Source organism: Neophocaena asiaeorientalis, unplaced genomic scaffold (assembly GCF_003031525.2).
Source record: "Neophocaena asiaeorientalis asiaeorientalis breed wild unplaced genomic scaffold, Neophocaena_asiaeorientalis_V1.1 scaffold171, whole genome shotgun sequence".
Taxonomy (NCBI): Eukaryota; Metazoa; Chordata; class Mammalia; order Artiodactyla; family Phocoenidae; genus Neophocaena; species Neophocaena asiaeorientalis.
The window spans coordinates 3,272,952-3,296,123 of record NW_020174013.1 but is presented as its reverse complement, the minus strand read 5'-3'; the positions used below and the strand labels follow the sequence as shown (position 1 = coordinate 3,296,123).

The 23,172-nt window shown below is 34.6% G+C and overlaps 1 protein-coding gene across 3 annotated transcripts in view; it reads left to right on the top strand.

Moving 5' to 3' along the window:
- The window catches only part of MAP4K3 (mitogen-activated protein kinase kinase kinase kinase 3), a 127,171-nt gene that overhangs the window by 66,222 nt on the left and 37,777 nt on the right, over positions 1-23,172 (top strand). For 2 of the 3 annotated variants that reach the window (XM_024753544.1, XM_024753546.1), the window contains 8 exons: positions 833-964; positions 1,162-1,224; positions 1,310-1,391; positions 1,493-1,603; positions 6,153-6,231; positions 10,808-10,866; positions 12,142-12,204; positions 20,349-20,407. In XM_024753544.1, the coding sequence (XP_024609312.1) occupies positions 833-964; positions 1,162-1,224; positions 1,310-1,391; positions 1,493-1,603; positions 6,153-6,231; positions 10,808-10,866; positions 12,142-12,204; positions 20,349-20,407 (648 nt within the window). The remainder of the gene's footprint in view (positions 1-832; positions 965-1,161; positions 1,225-1,309; positions 1,392-1,492; positions 1,604-6,152; positions 6,232-10,807; positions 10,867-12,141; positions 12,205-20,348; positions 20,408-23,172) is intronic. The other variant, XM_024753545.1, reaches the window with a different exon arrangement.

The following is a 23,172-nucleotide window of genomic DNA, read 5'->3' as shown; positions in this document are numbered from 1 at the left end:
GGTTAACTTACTGACATATTTGACTTTCCTGAAATCATACCAGGAAAACAAACATACTTGTAAGACTGCCTGTTTAACTCACACTTTTGATATGTAAGAGTTCAAATGTTTATCTCAAGTAGTTCTTTTCAAAACTACTGCTTAGGATTTGAAATTTTTTATATTTGAAAATCAACATAATTATTTAATAAAATACAAATTTATAGAGGTATAATTAGAATAAGACTACAGTAAAGTTGAAAGAAACAAGAAAAATACTGAATTCAGGTAACTTTCATCTGAATAAATATATATTTTTAAAAGCCCTCATTTTTATAACTTTTCACCAACCAATTAAGTTTATCAACCAATTAAGTTTATAGTAAATGTGAGTTAGGTACTAAATGAAGATTCTTGGTGCCCCAATAAATAGTATTGGTCAAGTGAAAACAGTCGGAGGCCAGATTGCAGTTTATTGACGTAAGAAGGAAGAGCTAAAAATGATAAGTTATTTATTACATGTTATGTCTCTGTAGAATTCTGCATGTACAGAGGAAGAGAGATTGGGATGTGGACAGATTGGTACATGTCGCTCTGTTATAGTTGTAAATTTTTATAAACCTTTATCGTAAATAACAAAGTAACAAAGGAGAAATCAGTAGGGGCTTGGGATGGAGAGTCTTATGAGATGTCGAGATCTTGGGAAATATGAGCCATTTAAGTACTACATACTTATTTTTCAGATGTCAGGGCCTAAATAGGGCTCAGCTTACATAGTGATGGTGTGCCTCTGACAGGAATAAGAAGGAAAATGCAATAAATAGATTTTTCTTTTCTGGACTATTTCCTTCAGGATGGCTCCAGAAGTCGCAGCCGTTGAGAGGAAAGGCGGGTACAATCAGCTTTGTGATCTCTGGGCAGTGGGGATCACTGCCATAGAACTTGCTGAGCTGCAGCCTCCTATGTTTGACTTACACCCAATGAGGTCAGTGTGTCATAGTTAAAGAATCCTGTGCTTAAATTAAGGTCGCCTCCCCCCCTCCCAGTATTATTTATTATGTCATGAACAAGTAATATTCTTAGTCTTGCTTTACCTTATTTGGGAATTATAGTAATAGAATTAATATTATATATTAAAATATGCAATCTTAAAATGCTGTGTAATGGTTGTTGATTTTTCAGAGCATTATTTCTAATGACAAAAAGCAATTTTCAGCCTCCTAAACTAAAGGATAAAATGAAGTGGTAAGTATTTTTGTGTTATTTACTTTTATAGTCATGAGCAAAAAAATAATTGAAATTTTAAAATCTGATTTTCAAAATTTCTTAGGTCAAATAGTTTTCATCATTTTGTGAAAATGGCACTTACCAAAAATCCAAAAAAAAGACCTACTGCTGAAAAGCTACTACAGGTATTATTTTTGCCCTGAAATATATCTTTTTTCAAAATATAAAATGTCACTCAAACAGACTTCTAATAAGTGTTCTGTACTATGTTATTTTATTTTTATAGCACCCGTTTGTCACACAGCCTTTGACACGGTCTTTGGCAATCGAACTGTTGGATAAAGTGAATAATCCAGATCATTCCACTTACCATGATTTTGATGATGATGATCCTGAGGTAGGAACTGTTTTTACCAAGTAATATATAACATACATGTATATATGTATGTACATCTGAAAACTCAGTTCTTTTAAGTTCTGGATCTAGTTTAAATCAACTCTTGAGGGAAGAATTAACTCCTTGACTTTGGAAGTCATGAGCTGGATTTTTCCTGTTGACTACTTATAGAGACTGTTTTCTGAAAAATGGCAAAGGCAGAATCATCTAATCTACTTCTTGAAATTACTGTAGTTTTTTTAAAGTAGTCATTTTAGATGAAGTTGCAAATAAATAATCCATTGTAAAAGAGAATGAAAATGGGAAGCACCTACACAAGATGTTAGAATATACATAAAATTTCTGTTCCATTTTCTTCTCAAAAAGAATCCTTGTACAATACTTCATGAGTTATTAGTGGTTAGTAGAAAGTATAGGATTGACTTTGTTAGTGACTATTACCCTACTTGTCTGCTGTAGACGTGTTTAAAAATGAGCCAGTGTAGTTACAGAATTAAATAACCCTAGTATCACGGGAGCATTGGTATGAATGGAAGCTTCACTTCGGCTGGCATATGTAACATTCCTAACTCAGCTAATAATTGTGGCACCTAAGATAAACTCAGTATATGTGACATGTCAGAATTCTGTTATTGGGTCTGTAACTGAGCTGGATAGCCTTGAACTTGACTGGCTTTTGGAAGGTTCTTAAAATGGTGTAAATTCCATTGATGATACTGAAGGAATGATAGCTCTCAGTGGTCAGAAAGGTGGTCTCAGATTGTCTTAGGTAAGAGAGAACCTTTCTATCAATTCATCATTGTTCTAGCTTGTCATCTTTATACAACTGTAAATAAGCTACTATCCCTTTGTTTAAAGGTCTGGAAAAGCATTTGAAAACAAAAAACTTAAGAATTGTAAAGTATTATTGACTTTATAATAGGGAGAAATTGGGTTTTGTTGTTTTGCTTTATAAATTCTTCTATAATTTAATATACAGGTGTTCCTTCATTTGCATGGTAGTAAAGGACTGTACAAATGACCAAGTAAGGTGAAATCCTGCAAAGCGATCTTTTTTTTTTTTGAAAGGATCCAACAGCATTTTTTTGCATGTAAATTTATTTATTTATTTATTTATGGCTGCATTGGGTCTTTGTTGCTGAGCGGGGCTTTCTCTAGTTGCGGTGAGCAGGGGCTACTCTTCTTTACAGTGCGCGGGCTTCTCATTGCGGTGGCTTCTCTTGTGGTGGAGCATGGGCTCTAGGCGTGAGGGCTTCAGTAGTTGTGGCATGTGGTCTCAATAGTTGTGGCTCTCGGGCTTTAGAGCACAGGCTCAGTAGCTGTGGTGCACGGGCTTAGTTGCTCCGCAGCATGTGGGATCTTCCCGGACCAGGGCTCGAACCCGTGTCCCCTGCATTGGCAGGCGGACTCTCAACCACTGCGCCACCAGGGACGTCCCCTGCAAAGCGATCTTAATACTCAAGGAGAAAAATTATAATTGTTTTGTGACCTTAAAAAATTTGTGTTAGAAGATTAAAAACTCTCTTATTGTCAGTTTTAAATGTATAGGGGAATGAAAAAAATAGTAAAACTAATATTTTATTTAGTACATTGTAAAGTATTAGAACCTGTGAGAATTGTTTCTTTTCTTTGTTTTTAAAAAAAAAAACATTTCCATGGATTGTTTCATTATCAAGTAGTCTGTTTATTGAGTAGATTGCATAGTGTTTGCCTTCTTGTCATATAACTTTATGACACAGAACAAGTATCTTCTTTATGCTTTGGTGAATGTCAGATTCCTTTCTAAGTTCAGATCAGCTTCCAGTATTTTATCCTTTGAACTTTCAATGCATGAAATAATCTCAGTATTCCTGTGATGTGAAATTTTTTGCTAGCGCCCCTTCTTTTGGGGCACCTTCATCCTTTTTGTCAGAACGTCTTTCTTCACTTGTGTCAGGTTCAGCCTCACTAAGTTACCCTGGCTGTGTGTCCACAGTCTCTTGAACAGTGGCAGCATCAGCATTCTCACAGTCAGCTATTTTCTCCTGTAACTTCATTTATGTTTGATTCAAACTTCATTTCCAACATCATCCAGAGTTATCACTTTCTGTCTCTTTGCAGCAGTTTTATCTTTGTTGGCTAATTTCTTCTTTCAGTTACCAATTTTTGTAAAAATGTCACATGAGTATATTATCACTGAGAGACAAGGAGGCAACACAGCTACACACTTTGCTGTCTGTGCATGAACTGAATAACAGATGCTCAGTGACCAGTCACAGACAGACTTTGAAAGTAGTGACGTGATTAGTTACGGATCATGATGTGCATCTGTTATTCACATAGTGATCTATGGACTGACAAGCAGGCAGTGAAGTTTGTGTTTTATGCAATTATAATTAATATACTGAATGTTGATAATATTAATATACTGAATAATATACAATTGTTATATAATATTATACAACTAATAAACTGGTGACTGAAATTTGAACCATGTTATAGAGGCCTAGTGTAATTTAACTATATTCTACTAACTGAAATTTGTGCATATCAAGACTACAGGACGAGGACTGCCTGTACTCTTTCAGTGCACCAGATGCTGCTGCATTGTTGTCCCTTACTTCATCCTGTTTACTTGTTGTGCTGAATTATAAAGTCCTTTAAAATGTGTTTAAAGAGGAGAAATAATAAACCAAATATAGAAGCAACCTGTGGAATAAAGATTCTTCTGAAATTTTCTCATATAGCAGAGAAAGAAATTTCTCCCTATCAAGACTATGTTATTAGTATTATAATTGTTAGATAGGGAGGAGGGTAACTTTTCTTCCCACCATAGTTTAAGATCATACTTTCCCCAGAGAAATTTATAGTAATTTATACATATATAATACTACAATATATGTTATACATAATATGTAGTATCTGAGTCCTATTATTTGCAAATGATTTGTAATTATAATTGCTAAGTACTGTGTTGTCACTCAGAATTTGAATGTGTCTAACTAGCATTTCAGTACTTGCTGTGATACTATATAATATTGTGTGGAAATTGAATTCTCTTGAAAATATTTAGCATGTGTACTAGTTCTACTTTAGTCTTTAGTTGTTTTAGTTTAGTATACATTATTCACAGTGGAAGAAAGTTGACTTTTCATGTAGGGTTCCCATGTAGTTTCTATTTTAGAAGTACTACGCATTGAAGTAATTGTGATTAATAGCATTTTCTTCTCCTGTATGTTAACCCATGTACTAGGTACAGCATTATAAGATTTAGTAATTTTATAATTGCACTGTTGAAGCTGAGAATGTAAAACTGTTCTCATAGAAAGCATAGATTTCATCCAAGTTCACTGATAACAGCAGTATGTGTGACTAATCTAACATGATACCTATTTTTGCTTGTTTGTTTTTGCTCCAAATATTGTGATCAAAAGTCCAGGGTTTTTCTTGTTCTGTGGCTAACTAGCTGAATGTCCTCATCTATAAAATGAAGACTAATACTTGTTTCACAAGTTTATTTTGAGGACAGAATGAGCTAAGGTATATGAAAGCACTTCGTAAACTACAAATCACTGTGTACATGTAAAGTCTTAATTTTTAAAATTATTTTTGCTACTGTTTTACTACATTGGTGTTTTAATATTTGGGTCTTAGATTCATATATTTTTACTTCCTGAGAGGTGCTCACACTGAGAATAGTTAACTCGGGTCCTGTTTTTATTTGCCTTATAGAGTCTTAAGAATTTGAGCTCGAATGTTTATGAATTACATTTTCCAAAAGATATGTGTAAGTGTATCTCCTTCAAAGGTAGTAAAACTTCAAAGATAGTGTTTCACGCACAGAAGAAAACACCTATTTGGTACATGAAATAGATGCTGGCATCACCTCTTAAAGTGAAGCCTTAGAGTGTATAGAATGGAGTTGCAGAAGTTTTTCAAATAGGGTCTTTTTTACTCCATAAGGTTGGAGGAATGTCCATGAATTAATAGTAAGAAGAACTCATCCCCACTTCACCTACCCCCCAGGATATTTCTCTCTGAAAGTGACAGTACACATAGAGAGATTTTAATAAAATAAAAGGAAAGAAAATAGAGTGCTGCTTCTATAAGAAAAAGCATTAAGGTGGGGAAAATGTTGTGTTTACTAGGTAAGAAGACCATAAATCGTTAATGCCTTCAGCATTATTTCATTTCATTTATCTCATCCTTCTTGATATAAGAAGTTGAGGCAGATTTTTTTTTCAATTACAATTTTCTCCTCTGCAACAGGGAAAGCTAGCTGCAGCTTTTGAACAGCTATTGTGTTGTTGAAATATTCAATTTTGAATATTTATTTATATTCAACTCATAGAACATTTATTGGGAACCTGCTGTGGATAACGTATATCCCTAATCTTAAGCTCCCAGTTTGAGGAGTAAGAAGCTTTCAGTTTCTGGTTGCCATTTTTCAAACAAATATTAACAAAGTTGTATTTTGTTCCCATTTTTATATGAAGAGAAGTATTTCTTTCATATTTGGGTAATTCTGTGGACCAGACTGTGGCTTGTCATTGACTTTTTTCTTTCCTAGCCTCTTGTTGCTGTCCCACATAGAATTCACTCAACAAGTAGAAATGTGAGAGAAGAAAAAACACGCTCGGAGATAAACTGTAAGTGTATCCTGTACACAGTTTATAATTTAACAATAAAAAATAAGATTTCAGGTTTTAATTTAGTTGCCGTTATTTTTGCTTCATTTTCTTCCAAGTAGTTTTTCTTATTAGATGCTTTGAAAGGTAGAGTGTAATTAAGGCAGTAAGAATTTCATTTTCCTTACTCCTGAGGACTTTCTAGTGGTGTCTGGGGGCGTGTATTTATGTTGTTTGGGAAGAGGAATAAAGTTCCTAGAATAGGCAGGATAGAAGTAATCAAGGCAGTGCTCCCTAAACTTCCATGTGGATAGAACTTGCCTAGACAGCTTGCTAAAATGCGGTCTCTCATTCAGTAGATCTGGGGTGAGACCTGAGGTTCTTTACTTCTAACAAGCTCCCAGGTTAGATAGAAGCTGATGGTCCAGGAGAGCCAGGAGAGGGAGAGGTCTGCACATGTAAAAGCTAAGTAAGGTTAAGTAGGGACAGGCACTATCACCATTTAATAGAAAACAAAAAAGAAATGCAGAGATGAATAGATCTGCCTGTGGGATGGAGTCGTACACCTGGTTAACAGCAAGCCCTAGATCTCTCGGCTTCCAGCCCAGCGATCTTTCGCAAACACGGCTCCACTTCAGAAACCACGTCAGCACGCCTGTGTGGCTTTCACACTGCAAGTCCTTTGTGAACCTTCCTTTGGAATTTTGGCTGGACCGTACACTGTGTGTTAAGTTCTTGGCAGAGTTTCTTGCTGGTGCTACCTGGAAATGCTCTTAAAATAAGGAAATTCTTGAAAGAAAGCACCATCTACTTTACAAAAAGCCCAGGACTGGGATTTGTACTTTGCCTACAGTTAGTTGTGTGACCATATAAACTTAACCTTTATAGCTCCCTCTGAAGCCATGTGATTTAAATTTGCTAATTTTCCCCCAAAAGTATTTTTCTGAAAATGACAACCTTAGCATGTGAGCATTTCCCATTATTTTTTTTTTTTTTGCGGTACGCGGGCCTCTCACTGTTGTGGCCTCTCCCGTTGCGGAGCACAGGCTCCGGACGTGCAGCCCCAGCGGCCATGGCTCACGGGCCCAGCCGCTCCACGGCATGTGGGATCCTCCCGGACCGGGGTACGAACCCGTGTCCCCTGCATCAGCAGGCGGACTCTCAACAACTGCGCCACCAGGGAAGCCCTCCCATTATTTTTTAATGTACAAAAAGTAATTACAATACATCTTTGTCATTTCTTTAATAATACAAAAGGTGATTAGAGCTGCCTTTGCAGTTAGAAAACCTTATGTGTTCAGTACTACTGAAAATCTAAAGTACTTTCTATCTTGTTATCCAATTCTGTTTTTAAATTGTATTGTCAGGCCCTTTACTGCAAAGTGCAGTTTCCTGTTAGTCATTCTTTACTAGTTTATATCAGTGATTCTCTGCTCCTGACTGCACATGTGTGTACATGCTATTTGAAACTATAGATGCCTTCACCCTAGTTTTTCTGAGACTCTGATATGCCCTCCTTTTTTTTTTTTTTTTTTTTTGCCCTCCTTTTGATGGACATCTTCTCTTGTCCTGTGTTTGCCAGTAAGAAAGGTGCCGTATCCCTCTAGTATGTTGAGGTAGCAACAGGATTAAAACCACCACTTCTTATAATTTGTGGGTTTGATGTTTGAGGCTTTAAAATCTTATGCAGTGTTGTAGTATCTGCTTTCTTAGGATGTTTTATGATTTTATGTGAGATGTGATATATAGAATAATCAGTCATGCTATTGACGATAAAGGCAGGCTTTAGAGAAAATAATTTATTTTAGTATTTGTATAGATTTGTTGCTCTTGATAATGTTTTATGTTTACAATTACATGGTATCTCTCCATGCAACCAGGGTTTTCTCTTTATTAAACTAAATGGTGTTTGGGCAACATATATGTAAAAATTGGCTCACTTGCAGAAAGTCTGTTGCTCTTTCCCTTTTAGGAAGTCCCCTCTGCCTTCAGTTAAATATGATAAGCAGAGACTTGCTTTAAGAAGAAATAATTCTGGGGCTCTTCTTGTCTGCCATAGTAGGATCAGTTTTGACCCCTAATGGCTAGTGATGGGTCGGCAAGTGATCATGTCAGAGCTATTTCAAAGAAGCTAAGAAGGAGTTTTCATCTAGATAGTAAAATATAAATTTATGGTGTGTCGCTTGACATATGTTCAAGGAGATGGTAGCAGAAACAGAGATCAAGACCAGTAGACAATTACAGATAAGTAGGAATTTTCGACATTATTAAGAACATCATAAATAGCACTATAGCCTGGGATGATTGCCCAGCAGTTATTTGAACAGTAGTTGCAATGTCCTGTGGCAGAAACTTATCATAATTTTAGGGAATTTGGAGAGAACAGAAGAGTGATACCAGTGTAAGGCATGTAGAATGAATCTCCGTAGGGACTTCGCTGTATGGGCTCCTGTCTCTGGAAAAGTGTTCCCACAGAGTACAGGGGTATTGAATACCTACTACAGTTGGGGTTCTGTCCTTGCTATGAAAATTAGTCTAGGGACTTCCCTGGTGGCACAGTAGTTAAGAATCCACCTGCCAATGCAGGGGACAGGGGTTCAAGCCCTGATCCGGGAAGATCCCACATGCCACAGAGCAGCTAAACCCATGTGCCACAACTACTGAGCCTGTGCTCTAGAGCCCACGAGCCACAACTACTGAGCCTGCATGCCCCAACTACTGAAGCCCACAAGCCTAGAGCCCGTGCTCCACAACAAGAGAAGCTGCCACAATGAGAAGCCCGTGCACTGCAATGAAGAGTAGACCCTGCTCGCCGCAACTAGAGAAAGCCCGCGTGCAGCAGCGAAGACTCAACACAGCCAAAAAATAATAATAATAAAAATGAAAGTCTAAGACAGCATCCCTGCACCCCCGTACTTAATGATTATGCAGTCTGGTGGAAACAGGCATGTTCACATGTGATGATAACACAAGGCAGATAATGCATGAAACTGTCCTCATGTAATTTTATTACAGATTTAATTTTGCCATTTGATGACAAGTTTAGGTGAGAGTTGTTCAATAGGGCCTCTATCAACATGATATATGTATATATGTGTGTGTGTGTGTGTGTGTGTATAATATGTTTTAATACCTTAATGAAATCTATTTTGTAATCTTTGATATGTGATCATATGTGAACAGGTATCAGGAACCCATTATTGAACAGCCTACTTATCTCTAAGGGCCAGAATTTGATATCTAGTGCATAACAGCTATAAAACATAGACATACTTCTTCACACACAACTGGAGATCTCGTAGGGCTGTGTTTCTCAACCTTTTTTACTGGTGCCTCCTATTGCTAAATATTCAAATCTCATGGTCTCCTTTATTTGGCATTAACATTCACAGTAAACCATACATACCAAGCTAAAATCAAAACAGTTATAAAACGATTGTACTTTGAAATCTCACTCACTTCCCTGCCTTGATTGAGAATTGCTGTTTTGGCTGAGCTCTTACTGGTTGAGCGGTGATATTATTTGTGACTGTCTGTTTTTCTTATTTTTAATGTTTTATATTTGTGCCTCTGCTTTTATCTCAGTGGTCTTGAATGCTGTACCCACGTTATAAAAGCAGATAATGACAATGATAATGAGATACAGAAATTAAAGGTAAAGGTAGTGAAACATTCATTAAATTAGAATAGCAGGGGGAAGGGTGAATGTAGTACGGTCAATTTATGTTGGCTCTAGTATTTAGTTTATACTTTAGCTGCAGAAGTGTAGTTATTGTTGTATAACAAATTACCCCAAAATTTAGCAGCTTAAAACAATAAACATTTATTATCTCACACATATTCTAAGCGTCAGGAGTCCAGGACAGCCTAGCTGGGTGGTTCTGCCTCAGGGTCTGTCATGACAATCAGGGTGTCAGCTGGGGCTGCAGTCTGCCAAGGGCTTAACTGAGGTGGAAGATTTGCTTCCAAGGTTACTCACGTAGCTGTTAGCCCAAGGCTTCAGTTCCTGGCAGTGTAGCCTCTCCTTAGGGCTGCTCACAGCGTGACTTCCTCCAGAGCAAGTGATCCAGTAGAGAGAGCCCAAGACTGAAGCCTTATCTCTGAAGTTATATGCCACCATTCTGCCGTTTTTCGTCTGGTCACATAGACCACCCCAGGGAAGTGGGAAGGAAGTACACAAGTTTATGAACACCAGGAGGCAGGACTCATTAGAGACCGTCTTGCAGGCTGGCTTCCAGAAATAGCTTTGCCTGAATTGCTGTCTGTATACCGAAGTACTGAGTTAAGATTGTCTCTATTTTATGCTGGGTCACAGTGAAGTAGCATCTTAGATCCTGACTGTAACGTACACGTAATTTTGTTAATCATCTTTTTTTTTACTACAGAAAAGGCCTAGGGTTATTAGGTTAAGCTTTAACAGCTTAGACTTTCTTGGGTTTTTTCCAGCTAACAGATTCTTTATTTAAATCTTTGGATTGTAATCAGTCTATGGTAGATGGTAAAATTAAATAGGTTTTGCTATGGGAGTAACTTTTAAAATTATTATATCATTAAAAATATGGAAACAGATGAAGGCTTTACTTTTTTTCTCTTTTAGTTGGCCAAGTAAAGTTTGATCCACCCTTAAGGAAGGAGACAGAACCACATCATGAACTTGTAAGTAGTGTAGTCTTGGAATCTTAACACTGAAAGTAAATGTTTTAATTAGTCTTTGTGATATGTTGGTACTGACTACAAAAGCTAGTTATTAATATTTTCAAAGCATTTGGGGGAAATAAAAGGTAACTAATGCTAAAATTTGGAATAAATAAATCTGTGTTGCTGAGATTGAATATTTTCAAAATTATTTTAGGAGAAACTTACTAGTTTTACCATTCGTTGATTAAATGTTTTTAATGCTAGCCCTTTTTTTTTTTTTTTTGCTTTGCAGTTTTTGAGGAATTTTTTACATATATATTTATTAGGATAAATGCCACAATTTTAAACTACAGTGTTGGTCCAGTAATAGCATATCTTCTAATTAAATTTATGGGCAGTTTTTTAAGAGTGTAAACCACCTTTTCTAAACATCAGGACAGAATCCAATCTCTTTGGAGCAACTGAGACTCAGGAGAGACTAGGTGTACAGAGCAGATTAAATTTATCAGTTACTTAAAGATTGCTAAAACATTCTTTTCATGATTCTCTTTTGTTAATTTTTTATATACCCCTTTCCAGATATATGATAAAATATTAGGTGCAGTCTCAGAAGCAAAATGCTGTACAAACATTTGAGATGTTAATATTCTATGGAAGAATAAAAAATGAGACTTAAAAAACAAACAAAATTAATCCTAATGAAATTACTTAACCAAAGCTCCAGATTATATGTTTCATTTTTTTCCCTTTTCTGCTTAATAATGAGAAGAAAGTAACTGTTAATGAACGCTCAGAATTGAAGTGGGAACTTTCTTCTTAAATTTAATGCTTATTTTAACCCACTTGACTAAAGGCATACAAAGGGAGTCTTTAGCCTTTTAACTTAAAGAGCTGCTCTAATTCAGTATACCAGCATGGAGGAAAGGAATGCTAAAGAAAAATTCTTAAAATGATCATGTTATAATACTTAAGCCTGACCTTTATGTAGAAGATGGAGAAGGTTTAGAAGAAAACATAATCATGATGTTTATAAATGCCAATTGTTATTTTCTGCTTCTCTTTTTAACTTACCATTGCATGTATTTAAATTCTGTACTAAATTAGTAACTGTATTGTAGAGCAAAGTTGTTGCACTGTTGCTTTTTTAGAAGCTCCTTAATCTGATATGACTTTGCATTTACCTTAATAAAGTTATGTTAGCAGGACTTACTTCACTTGTGAGTTTCCCATTGTGAATTTGTGGCTTTTAGTCTAAGTGTTAATAACTTGGGTTTCTTGGTCTCTGCTAAACAGCCCGACAGTGATGATTTTTTGGACAGTTCAGAAGAAATATACTACACTGCAAGATCTAATCTGGTATTTCTCATCTTCTGATTTTCTTTGTCAGCATTGTTTTAGTCTTAATTGCTTTCATGGTTTTTTAATCAAACATTTTGTCCAGTTTTAATGAACCGGTTTAAGCATTGTTTTATAAGTTCCTGCCAGTTAGCAACCTACCATATAGAAAGGATGATAGCAATTTTTTCTACACATTAAATAAACATATTTACTTGAATATATTATAACGTTACAACAAAAAGTTAGTTTTTTCTTTTTTATAAGAACATTTTTTTTCTCACTCAGATATGGATTTTTTTCTTTAGAAATTACATTTCCTTATAAAAATGTCCAGTTTGAATAATGTGACTTGTTTTAGTGAAATAGAAACCATCCATATATATACATATCCATATATTACAAAAATAAAATACATATAATTAAAAAAAATAATTTACCCCTGATTAACAATGAAATCAGTCTCAGATAAAATTTAACTCTGTAGCATTATGAAGTATCCAGTTTTCTCAGGCCAAAATTTGGGTTATAAAAACTCCCTGAAGTTATAAATATTAAGGCTATCTTACCATTAGGTAAGAAAAGATGGGCAATTAACCCTAGTAAATATTAAGTAGTACTTTTAATAGTTGCTATTAAATAGTTTTTTCTAGTTCTGTAGCTGGCCAGGGCCCCAAGTTGCCTCCATATTTAATCCTAGATTCCACTTTTCTGCCTTTTCAATCGAATTTTCCTACTCTTTCCTCCCTTTCTGCCTTAATAACATACCTCTTTCAATTCTGGTTAGTTGAAATGATTCTTTATATAAATTCCTATATCTATGCCCAGTAACATTTGTAGAACATAAAAGAGATTTTAGACATAATTTCTCTTTTAGGAAAGTTGCAGTCTTGGATCAGTGGAAAATATTTGTATATATAAACTCTTAGCCATGCAACAAAATGTACAGTGCATTGCCAAAATTTTTTCTGGTGGTGACTACTGATGAGGAAAGGCTAACATATAATGGGTACTATGGAAGTCAAAGAAGGAGGAAAGCTTTTGGGTTGATATGATTCATCTGCCTTCTGGGAGGGACTAAAAGACTGATTCCAGTATTGTATAGGAACCATTATATATTTTCCAGGAAAATAATGGACAGTTGACTACTAAGTGTCATGGGGTTTAACGTGGGAACAGTCATTGGCACAGTTCTGAGAGACGGCAGATAAAGAGCTGAAATTATGGAATGGTCACACTACTACTAGAATTATGGGATTAGCTCAGAAAAGGAAGATTGAAGTCATCAAAGAGGAAATGATAGATGAAACCATGAGATTGCATGTGTTCCCCAGTTAGGTCTGAAGAAAGAAAGTACAGAAAATTGGTCACCACAGGGGTGATGCCTGTTTTGCAGTCAAAGGTAGAACCAACGCTGGAGGTGGGAAGAAGCAGTTGGAACACTAGAAGAGTCAGTAAACGGCCCAGAGAGGCCAGAAAGCGTGAGGCCAGAATTAACCATGTGAGGGGACAAGTGAGGTGCAGTGCCTGAAGACAGCACTGCCAGTGATTTCTGGACTGAAAATTTCTTCAGAATTAGGCATATGTAGGCTAGAATGACAGTAGTGACATTTGTTGTGGAAATAAAAGACCACAGAATCAAAAGTTTAAATTGACTGTTTTAGGTATTAATATTCTCCAGGAAAATACAACACCAAAACCAGAAATATGCTACTTTTAGAGTTACAAATATTCTTTTCTCTACCCTGTGTGTAACTAGCCTAGTAACTTGAGTGAGTTATCATGGCTCTGTTCCCTAGAACTACCTCCCACACCCCTTACATAATCAGTAGTTTCTTATGATAGAGGGAGCAGCTGACAAGGGAGTCTTGTGACAGAGAAGGGCTTTAGGGACAATTAACTTGTGGATAGTTCTGGCAGAAGAGGGATGAATGAAATATTTGTCAGATCCTACTATTTATAAAATCAACCTTAAAAAGCCCACTTTTAATGATAAAAGCTAACACTTACCTAGAAGTTTTTTTAAGCCAGGTTTTATATTCTAAACACTTTAAATATGTTAAATTTTAATCCTTGTTTTACAAATAAGGGGATTTAAAGTGCATAGAAGCTGAAATCGACTTTAACCACCCAACTAAATAATAGTGGAGCTGGGGTTTGACCTAAGCACCCTGGCTCAACAATTCCACCTAAACCACTATTGCCTCTACCCAACAATGGCAATATTTTTTTTCCCCACTAATACTGGTCTTGTGCTCATGCTGTCTCTCTTTTTAATCAACATATATGTTCCATAGTTATTTTTTTATTGTAGTAAAGTATGCATAACATAAAATTTACCATTGTAACCATTTTAAGTGTACAGTCCAGTGGCATTAGGTACATTCATATTGTGCAACCATCACCACTGTTGATCTCCAGAACGTTTTCATCTTCTCATGTGCAACTCCTTACCCATTATACAGTAACTCCCATTCTGCCATTCTATTTTCTGTCTCTGAATTTTTCTGTACTCTAGGTACCTCACCTAAGTGGAATCATACATTATTTGTCGTTTTGTGACAAATAATGTAAGTGACTGGCTCACTTCACTTGGCATAATGTCATAACATCTTCAAGATTCATACATGTTGTAGCATGTGTCAAAATTTCTTAAGCCTGAATAATATTTCATTATATGTATAACCACATGTTGTTTATCCATTCATCCATCAACGGACACTATTGTGAATAATGCATCTGTGAACCTAGATATACAAGTATCTGTCAAGTTTCTGCTTTTAGTTCTTTTGGGTATATAACTAGAAGGGGAATTGCTGGATCATATGATAATTCTATGCTTGATTTTGGGGGGAATTACCATACTGTTTTCCATAGCTGCTGCATCATTTTACAGTTCCCACCAGCAGGGTTCCAATTTCTCCACATCCTCTTTGACGCTTGTTATTTTCTGGTGTGTGTGTATGTGTATATTATTGAAGTATAGTTGATTTACAATATTCCATTAGTTTCAGATGTATAGCATAGTGATTCAGGGGTTCTTTTTAAGATTATGTTCCATTATAGGTTATTATAAGATACTGGGTATAATTCCCTGTGCTATATAGCAAATCCTTTTTGCTTATCTATTTTATGTGCAGTAGTTTGTTATTCCCATACTCCTAACTTTTCTCTCCCCCTTCCCTCTCCCTTTTGGTAAGCATAAGTTTGTTTTCTGTGTTTGTGAGCCTGTTTCTGTTTTGTAAATAGATTCATTTGTATTATTTTTTAGATTCTACATATAAGTGATGTCATATGATATTTGTCTTTGTCTGATTTATTTCACTAAGCATAACATTCTCTAGGCCCATCCATGTTGCTGGAAATGGCAATGTTACATTCTTTTTTATGGTTGAGTAATATTCCACTGTATGTATATACCACATCTTCTGTTGATGGGCACCTGGGTTGCTTCCTTGTCTTGGCTATTGTAAATAGTGCTTCTATGAACATTGAAGTGCATGTGTCTTTTCAAATTAGTGTTTTTGTTTTTTGATGTGAAGTGTCCATAATTATTTCAGTCTCCTACTTTCATAGTTCTAAAACCTTAGCACTGTGAACAGGATTTCAACTCTTAAATACTTACTGCTGGCCACTAGAAACCTGATGGACCCAAAATGTCTGGCTGTCATCTTAGTAGACAATTGGCACCAAGATGACAGCCCTAAATCTTTTGGGAACAAAAAGAAACATTTACCCCCTTAAAGACCTTGCTGCCTAAAACTTCCATGTCGTCGATGCTTTCTGATTGTTTTAAGTGCTAAGGGTATTCATCTTATGATTTTTGTAAATGAATTTAGAATCATTACTATAGTAAAGGTTTTTTTTTTTAATCAGGCAATCATAATATATGAAACCAGAGTTACAGAGCTTGAATTTTAACATTGTTAGTGAGTAGAAAGGTCTTTAAATTTTGAAAGATGCCTGAGTTAAAAAGGCAAAGAAAAAAACTCAGCAAAATTCCATAATAATAAGAGTTTTGCCCATAACCATAAGAATGGATATAGCCGGTCTACAAGATGCTGTCTTTACGTTAAAAAGTATTACACATCTGTTCAGCTGCTGCTAATTTTTTCTAATTTTCCTAGTTCTACTAGGCATTTTGGCCCATATACCAGTGAAGAATATATTGAAAGGTAAGAACAGTTGACCCTTAAGCAACAAGGGGATTAAGGACACCAGCAGTTGAAAATCCGAGTATAACTTTATAGTTGGCCTTGATGTCACTCTGCATCTTTGGATTCAACCAACAGCAGATCACGTGATACTGTAGTATGTATTTATTGAAAAAATCAGCATATAAGTGGACTCATACAGTTTAAACCCATGTTGTTCCAGGGTCAACTGTATATGTAAAACACTATGTTAATTGCTGTGGAGGAACATAAGTAGTGACATAATCATTGCTCTGAAGAAACTTACAGTATTCCTGAAAAAGTAAGAATAAAATATTTAGGTTATAATTAAAAACATGTCCAAAAGATATACCCAGTTTATCATTATCAGTAACCATAACAGAAGTACTACAAGATTACCCCTGAATTAGGTCAGAATTGAATAAAGTCTATAAATAAAGTTAAATTTATTCTGGAAAAGAAACATCAACTTTGTTAATTTTAAATCTGTTAAACTATTACTTACTATAAAATTTATGTTGTATGGTCACTTTTCTTACTTATTATATATGAAGCAATTTCTAGGGAAAACTCACCTTCATAATTGCACAATTACAGGACATTTTCTAGAGTATCAAAACTAACCTGCTTCAACTGTACTTCAGTAAAATTTAAAAAGAAAAAAAAAACTAACCTGCTGATATTCATTTCCAGCCTTGCTATACAAAAGTCATGTTTATTCACTTTGAGTCCCCTTAAGTCTTCTGCTTTTATTAGTCAGAACACTGCTTGTTCAGTTAGTATTCTGACCCTACTTGCTTTTCTTTTTAAGAAATAAGAATTATCGAGGGTTTAGTCCCTTTTTACTTCTGTAAATTATCTACCGCATTAAAAGGTGTCTCCTAACACCTTACTCGTGTGCCATATTTCCTCATTTTTTTGATGAGAAATAAACATTCTGCTATTCTCTTTTTTCTTGGTTAAAACATATTGTTAAAGTGTTTTTGTAGCCAACTGTAACAATTCTTTTGACTTCCTGCTGTTTTCTCATCAGGTATAGATAGACTTTGTAATCTCCAGATGGGTTTTAAAAAAAACAATAATAAGATTTTCTTGGTCATGTATTTTTCTTTTCCAGTGTTCCACGCCACATCCTCTGTTCTTTTTCAGCTCTTGCTGGGACCATGTCTTCTTAGAGGCTCTATCCAAGTTCAGAAGTACTCCTCTATTCATTAAAACACTGAAGTTAGGACTTTCTGACCCCAAAAGATATTTTAATTGGGCTTAGGTTGACCATCTTAAATTTTTTGCTGAGTGTTCAATTTGATTCTGCACTGGGCTATTGCATGTTTTCATCCATGTTGTTACTGCTTTGACTTTGTGTAGTTAAACACTGTCATTCATTAGTAAGTTGATGCCTGATTTATGCTACTAAATTTTTTATGTCTATCCTGGCATGTTCAGATGTATTCTTATTTAGCTTATAAAGAATGGCCATGTTTTACCATCATTTTATAGGGTTATTTTGAGTGCTTTTCCAAGCATAACTTTGGTAGCATTTTTCTATTACAGAATAGCATCCAAGTCCCTTTGGAAAGCATTTTAGATCAGTCTTTCTTAGACTACCCTAAAGATACGTAAATGACTAATAACTTTGCCCAAGTTTCCCTTTTCTTCCTTTCCTTTTTATTTATTCTCATTTTTCTTGTCTGATTTGCTGTCTGAATTCCTGCCATATAATAAGTGCTTAGTAAATAATAGTTGAATTAAATGAGATTAACTACTTATTAGAAGGACTTAGTGCAATCCTTTTCCTTGATGACATGCCTAGCACATGGGTTTTGTTTTGTTTTTTTTCTATGGATGCTAAAACATAACTTGATTTACAGAGAAGGAATTAATAAAGAATGAAACCCTTTCAATTTTAGCTTTCCTGGTAGGGCTTAACACATGCCACATTTAATCATCAGACCTGGATCTGTCAGCAACTTCTCCCCATCCTGAATGTTATTCTGTACGTGAATTTACAGTCCATTTTCTATTAAAATATTTCATTAGTTATTTCAGATTCTTCTCTTACCTTCCTAAATATATCAGTTGATTTTTTAAAAATTATTATCATCAACCTGGTAATTGTCATGTAGCAGATGAGCTAGCTATTCTTAGGACATATCTATATTTATATAACACAAGCCATGGCCACTCTGCACAAATTACGCTTTTGAAAGCTGTCATTTGATTAAAGGCTTAACAGATTATATTGGCTAAAGAGGTTGCTGGTCCCGTAGAAGGGCCCAGTTATACATAGCTAAAGAAAATGAAGTTGAATTCAGAAAGGTATTCATTGAGATTAGTACTTTTCTTTACTAAATACCAAAGCTTAAAGTCTGCTATATAAAGTCATGACCACTTAAATAGTGCAGCATAGTAATTGTGTGGCAGTCTTATGATAATAGCAATTTCATCCTATTAAGATCTATCATTACAAATTAAAGAGAACAGGTATCCGAATTTCATTAGAATTTTATGTGATACCAGTGTGACAGTTCACTAATCTTTTTTGTTTATGATGTGTTATCTCTTCTGTCACTGGTAAGAACATATATTATTATGCATGGAAGAACTCAATTATTGAAGAAGACAAAATTTGAGCCTTGTCTAAACCGGGCTTTTGGCTTTTAACTTTTCACTTAAATGTGATGTATTGCTTAGAAGTCTCGTATTTCTAGGCTTAGTATTTGTGTGATCTGTAATTATCTGTGTATATCTTAATGAGGCTGAAGTGTTAGTTATCTGTTTACAGTAAAATAAACAAATGGCGTTTGAACACGCATTTTCTTAGGGCCTAATTAGTGTGTGCCAGGTACGATGCTAGACCCTAGGCTGTAGGGAAAAAAGATGGATTTAACAATTTTCCTTTGTTTGAGGAGCTTATAGCCTGGCTACTATTTTTATAAACTTGTAAATAAGTTAATTAAAAGTCAGTGTAAACGCTAGAGGAGAACTATGTGTTCAATGCCGTGGAGTCGCGAAGAAGGTTACACCTATCTTCCTGGACAGCCTTGGAAGGCTGCTCCAAGAAGGTAACTTTTGCATTAAGTCCTCATTGTGCATCTGGCAGTATATTGTAGAACTAGATAGCGCTTTAAGTACACTATATTCTAATGAAAATAAAATTCATTTAAAATGTTAAATATTCCCCCTTAATCATTAAAACGGTGCTTGAAATACAGTGGGAGAAAACGAAACTGTACTTTCCGTGGTTGTTGGAAATCATTTTTTTTCCTCAAGAAGGCATTTCAGTTAAGCACATAGATTGTTAGTTCCTTTAAATTTCAGTTCTTAACTCTACAACCTGCAGCGTTCAGTGGAAATGTTTAAATAGTTGAAGAACTGCCTTAATAATATTCGTTTGAAGTTTTGCTACTTAACTCTTTAAAAAAATATTTAAAGTCCTTAAATTTAGTTTATAATCTTCTGCAATTTCACATGTATAATTCACTTTGAAAGACCACCTTCTTTTTAACCTTTAAAAAATTACTACCTGCATGAAGCAGTAGTAGAAATATGTGAATGTGTATATATACATAATTATTGCAGATTTTATATACAAAGTCAAACCAAGATTTTTGTTGCTTGTTCTCTTCTGTAATCATTTTTGCTTCAGCATAGCTTGAGCATAAATACTTTTTTCAGCTTTTTTCATTCCAAAAACTGATTTTTACAAATGTTAATTACAGTAGCAGTAACCATAAATGAAACTTGCATATGGTGTTCAAACAAGTTCCCAGGAAAATTTTGGTAACTTAAATAATAAAATACATAAATTAAGACTACAAACTTCTGAAATCTTTTATTGCTGAAAGTCCTACCTTGCTTTCTTTTTAAGAACATATAGCAATACAGATTTATTTGAAGTCTGGGGTTTCTCTTTTAAAGACAATATGCGTTAGTGTATCATGATTTGTGATACACTACTATTTTGCTGAATATTTTATTCTGTACTATTAGGATCTACAACTAGAATATGGACAAGGACACCAAAGTAGTTACTTTTTAGGTGCAAACAAGTAAGTAAAATTCTTTTAAAATTAAATTTAAATTTAAGAATACTTAAGTTGCCTTAAAATATGTTATATATTAATTGTATTTTAAATATTTCCAGTAGTAAATTGTACTAGTCTGATAGATATATTTTATAATATGCTTTTAACTTTTCTTTAGTACTACCTTGCTAATCATCTACTCAATAATTGTCATAATGGGGAGAGTCCCCTTAAATTTTTTGTATCAAGCTACTTTGTAGACCTTACCTGTTAGAGAAAGTAAGTACATTCCAACTAAAGATGAGTATATGTTTCAGCAATTTATTTCTTTTATTTGCAAAGTTGACCTGTTTATTACTTACAAAACTTGCTTTGGTACATCTCCCAGATGTGTTGGCCTATGAAGACAGATGGAAATATTCACACTCTTTAAAAATCTTTGTCTTAACTTTTTAGCTGTTAAGAGTCTTTTAAAAAGTAGATAGCCATTAAAATATGTCTCAAGGTTTAAAAGTTATTTATTTTATGCAAGAAATAAATCCAACGGTTGTTTAAGGTCTGCAGTATACCAGGCACTGTCTAGGTGGTGCAGAACGGTGGTGAAAAGGCAGCTTACAAGGTGTAACAATTTAAGATGTCCGTAGGCCTGAATTAGCAAGATATGGGGACAGGACTCAGCTCTTCCCCATAGAGTCTCATTTCCTGAGTTCATGGATGAACTATCATTATAAAAGCTAATTTATAGGGAAATATTTAAATTGCCAGAATCTCCCAGCTATGTAGATATTATTTCAATAATCAGAACTACTTAAAATTTCCAAATATAATTTCAGTGACATTAGAGGTTTGAGACATATTATATACCCATATTTTAGTTAAAATATGTTAATATGTTAAGCAGTGACTAAAAGACAAGCAACTCAGATTTAGAGATAATAATGCAAAATCATGTTTCTTTTTTTATAAACGAAATGTTTAAATGCTCTTTTCTTAACCCAGACACAACATTGAATGACAAGCTAGAGAAATGCATTAGTTTTGATTTTGCTGAGCTTCAGTTAAATAACATGAAGTTTTTGTTTTTGTTTTAAACCTTATGTTTCCTAAAATGGAAAATAAGTCTAAAATTTCCCTGGTTGAAAAATGAAATTTTATCAAAATAGTAACATTTGCTGTTTATAGTTTGTCTTGATTTGTTGATGGGCAACAAAGGAAAGTTTGTCTCATAATGGGTTAGCAAATAAATTCTGACGTGTTTTTGTGTTATTTTGTCTAAATTTCAGGTCACTAGTTTTAAGGATCTTGTTAGCAAATTTTGATGTATTTTTAAGAGATTGTATAATTTTGAAAAATATTTCATTTACTTTGGTTTATTTTAAATATATTTTTATATTATATACTTGCAAAAATACCCCCAAAATGGCCTATCATTAAATGCTTTTCTAGATTCCTTAGCCCCCATTGTCTGATTTTTTGATTGTTAGACATTTTCATATTATATAGTTACTTTGGCTAGGTAAATGTTAATAATTTCCCCAACCTTCATTTTTTGATTAATTGGATCCCTGCTTAAGGAACTTTATTCTATATAACGAATCACTGGCAAGGTAGGTTGCCCCAAAGTTTGCCCTTTGGCTGTGTTTCGTGTACAGGTATATACATACATGTGACATGAGCATGGATGTAGCACTTCTCTTACTGTACTGCTATGTCTGCTTTATTCTTGTGACTAGGCAGTGTTTTAAAACTCACAGGATTTCCTGCTTTCTCCATAGGTGATCAGGCAGACAGATTTCCATTTATGGGTTTCTGCCTATTCCAGACCACGCAGGAACTAAGTTTGTTTGTTTTTTTTAACAGAATGCATATGTGTTTTGACTTACTGGGTTGTTTTCTTTTGAATTGTTATTATTGGGGTCAACTTTTCTGACTATTTAAACCAACAAAATACTGTTTTTAAAAGAAAACTCTAAATTATTTCTGATTTTGTTTTTAATGTAGAGCAAAAGTTCTAAAAATAAATTCTCTTCTAAAGACTTAAATAATAATGAAAAGAAATTCCTGGCATAATTAAGTATAGTAGTAGTAAATGCCAGATCCAGAGTCAGAACTGTCTCTTGCTATAAACTGTGTAACTTGGAGAAATTAACTCAATTTTCTCTAATAAATGGGGATTATAATAGTACCTGCCTCATAGTATGCTAAGGGTGAAATGGAATAACCATTGTAAAGCATTTAGCACATTTAGGGTTTAATACACATTAGTTGCCCTTATTTGTAGTGTTTACTCAGTAAATGTTGATTGTAAGAGCAAGTGAATATGAGAGAATAAAATTGCTTTTTGGTTTTAAAGAAATAGGGAAGTTTTTTGGTTTGTTCTCAAATCTAATCAGGGCAGTACTTACAGATTGTTTTGAGTCAGTTAGGCAATTTTGAATGGTTCTAGTAACCAGCAGCTAATTCAAAGATGCCAAATACTTTGGTGGTGGTTTTTGACTTCTCTCCCTATCAGTTTCTTCACTTTATCAGTTAAATCTATGACCTATGTTTGCATGTTTTTCCATTTTTAACCTCTTCATCCAGATTTTCTGGTCATTTTCAGTTGACTTAGTAGTTCAATATGAGGGCATCATTTTTGTTTTGTTTTATTCATTACTTTCTCAGAATTCCATAATAGAGGAATCCAAGTAGACCAGTGAATAGTGACATTATTTATTATGTCACATCCAGTATTGGTGATTAAATCAGTATCACATTTTTCTCCAATGCTCCCAAGATACGGTATAAGT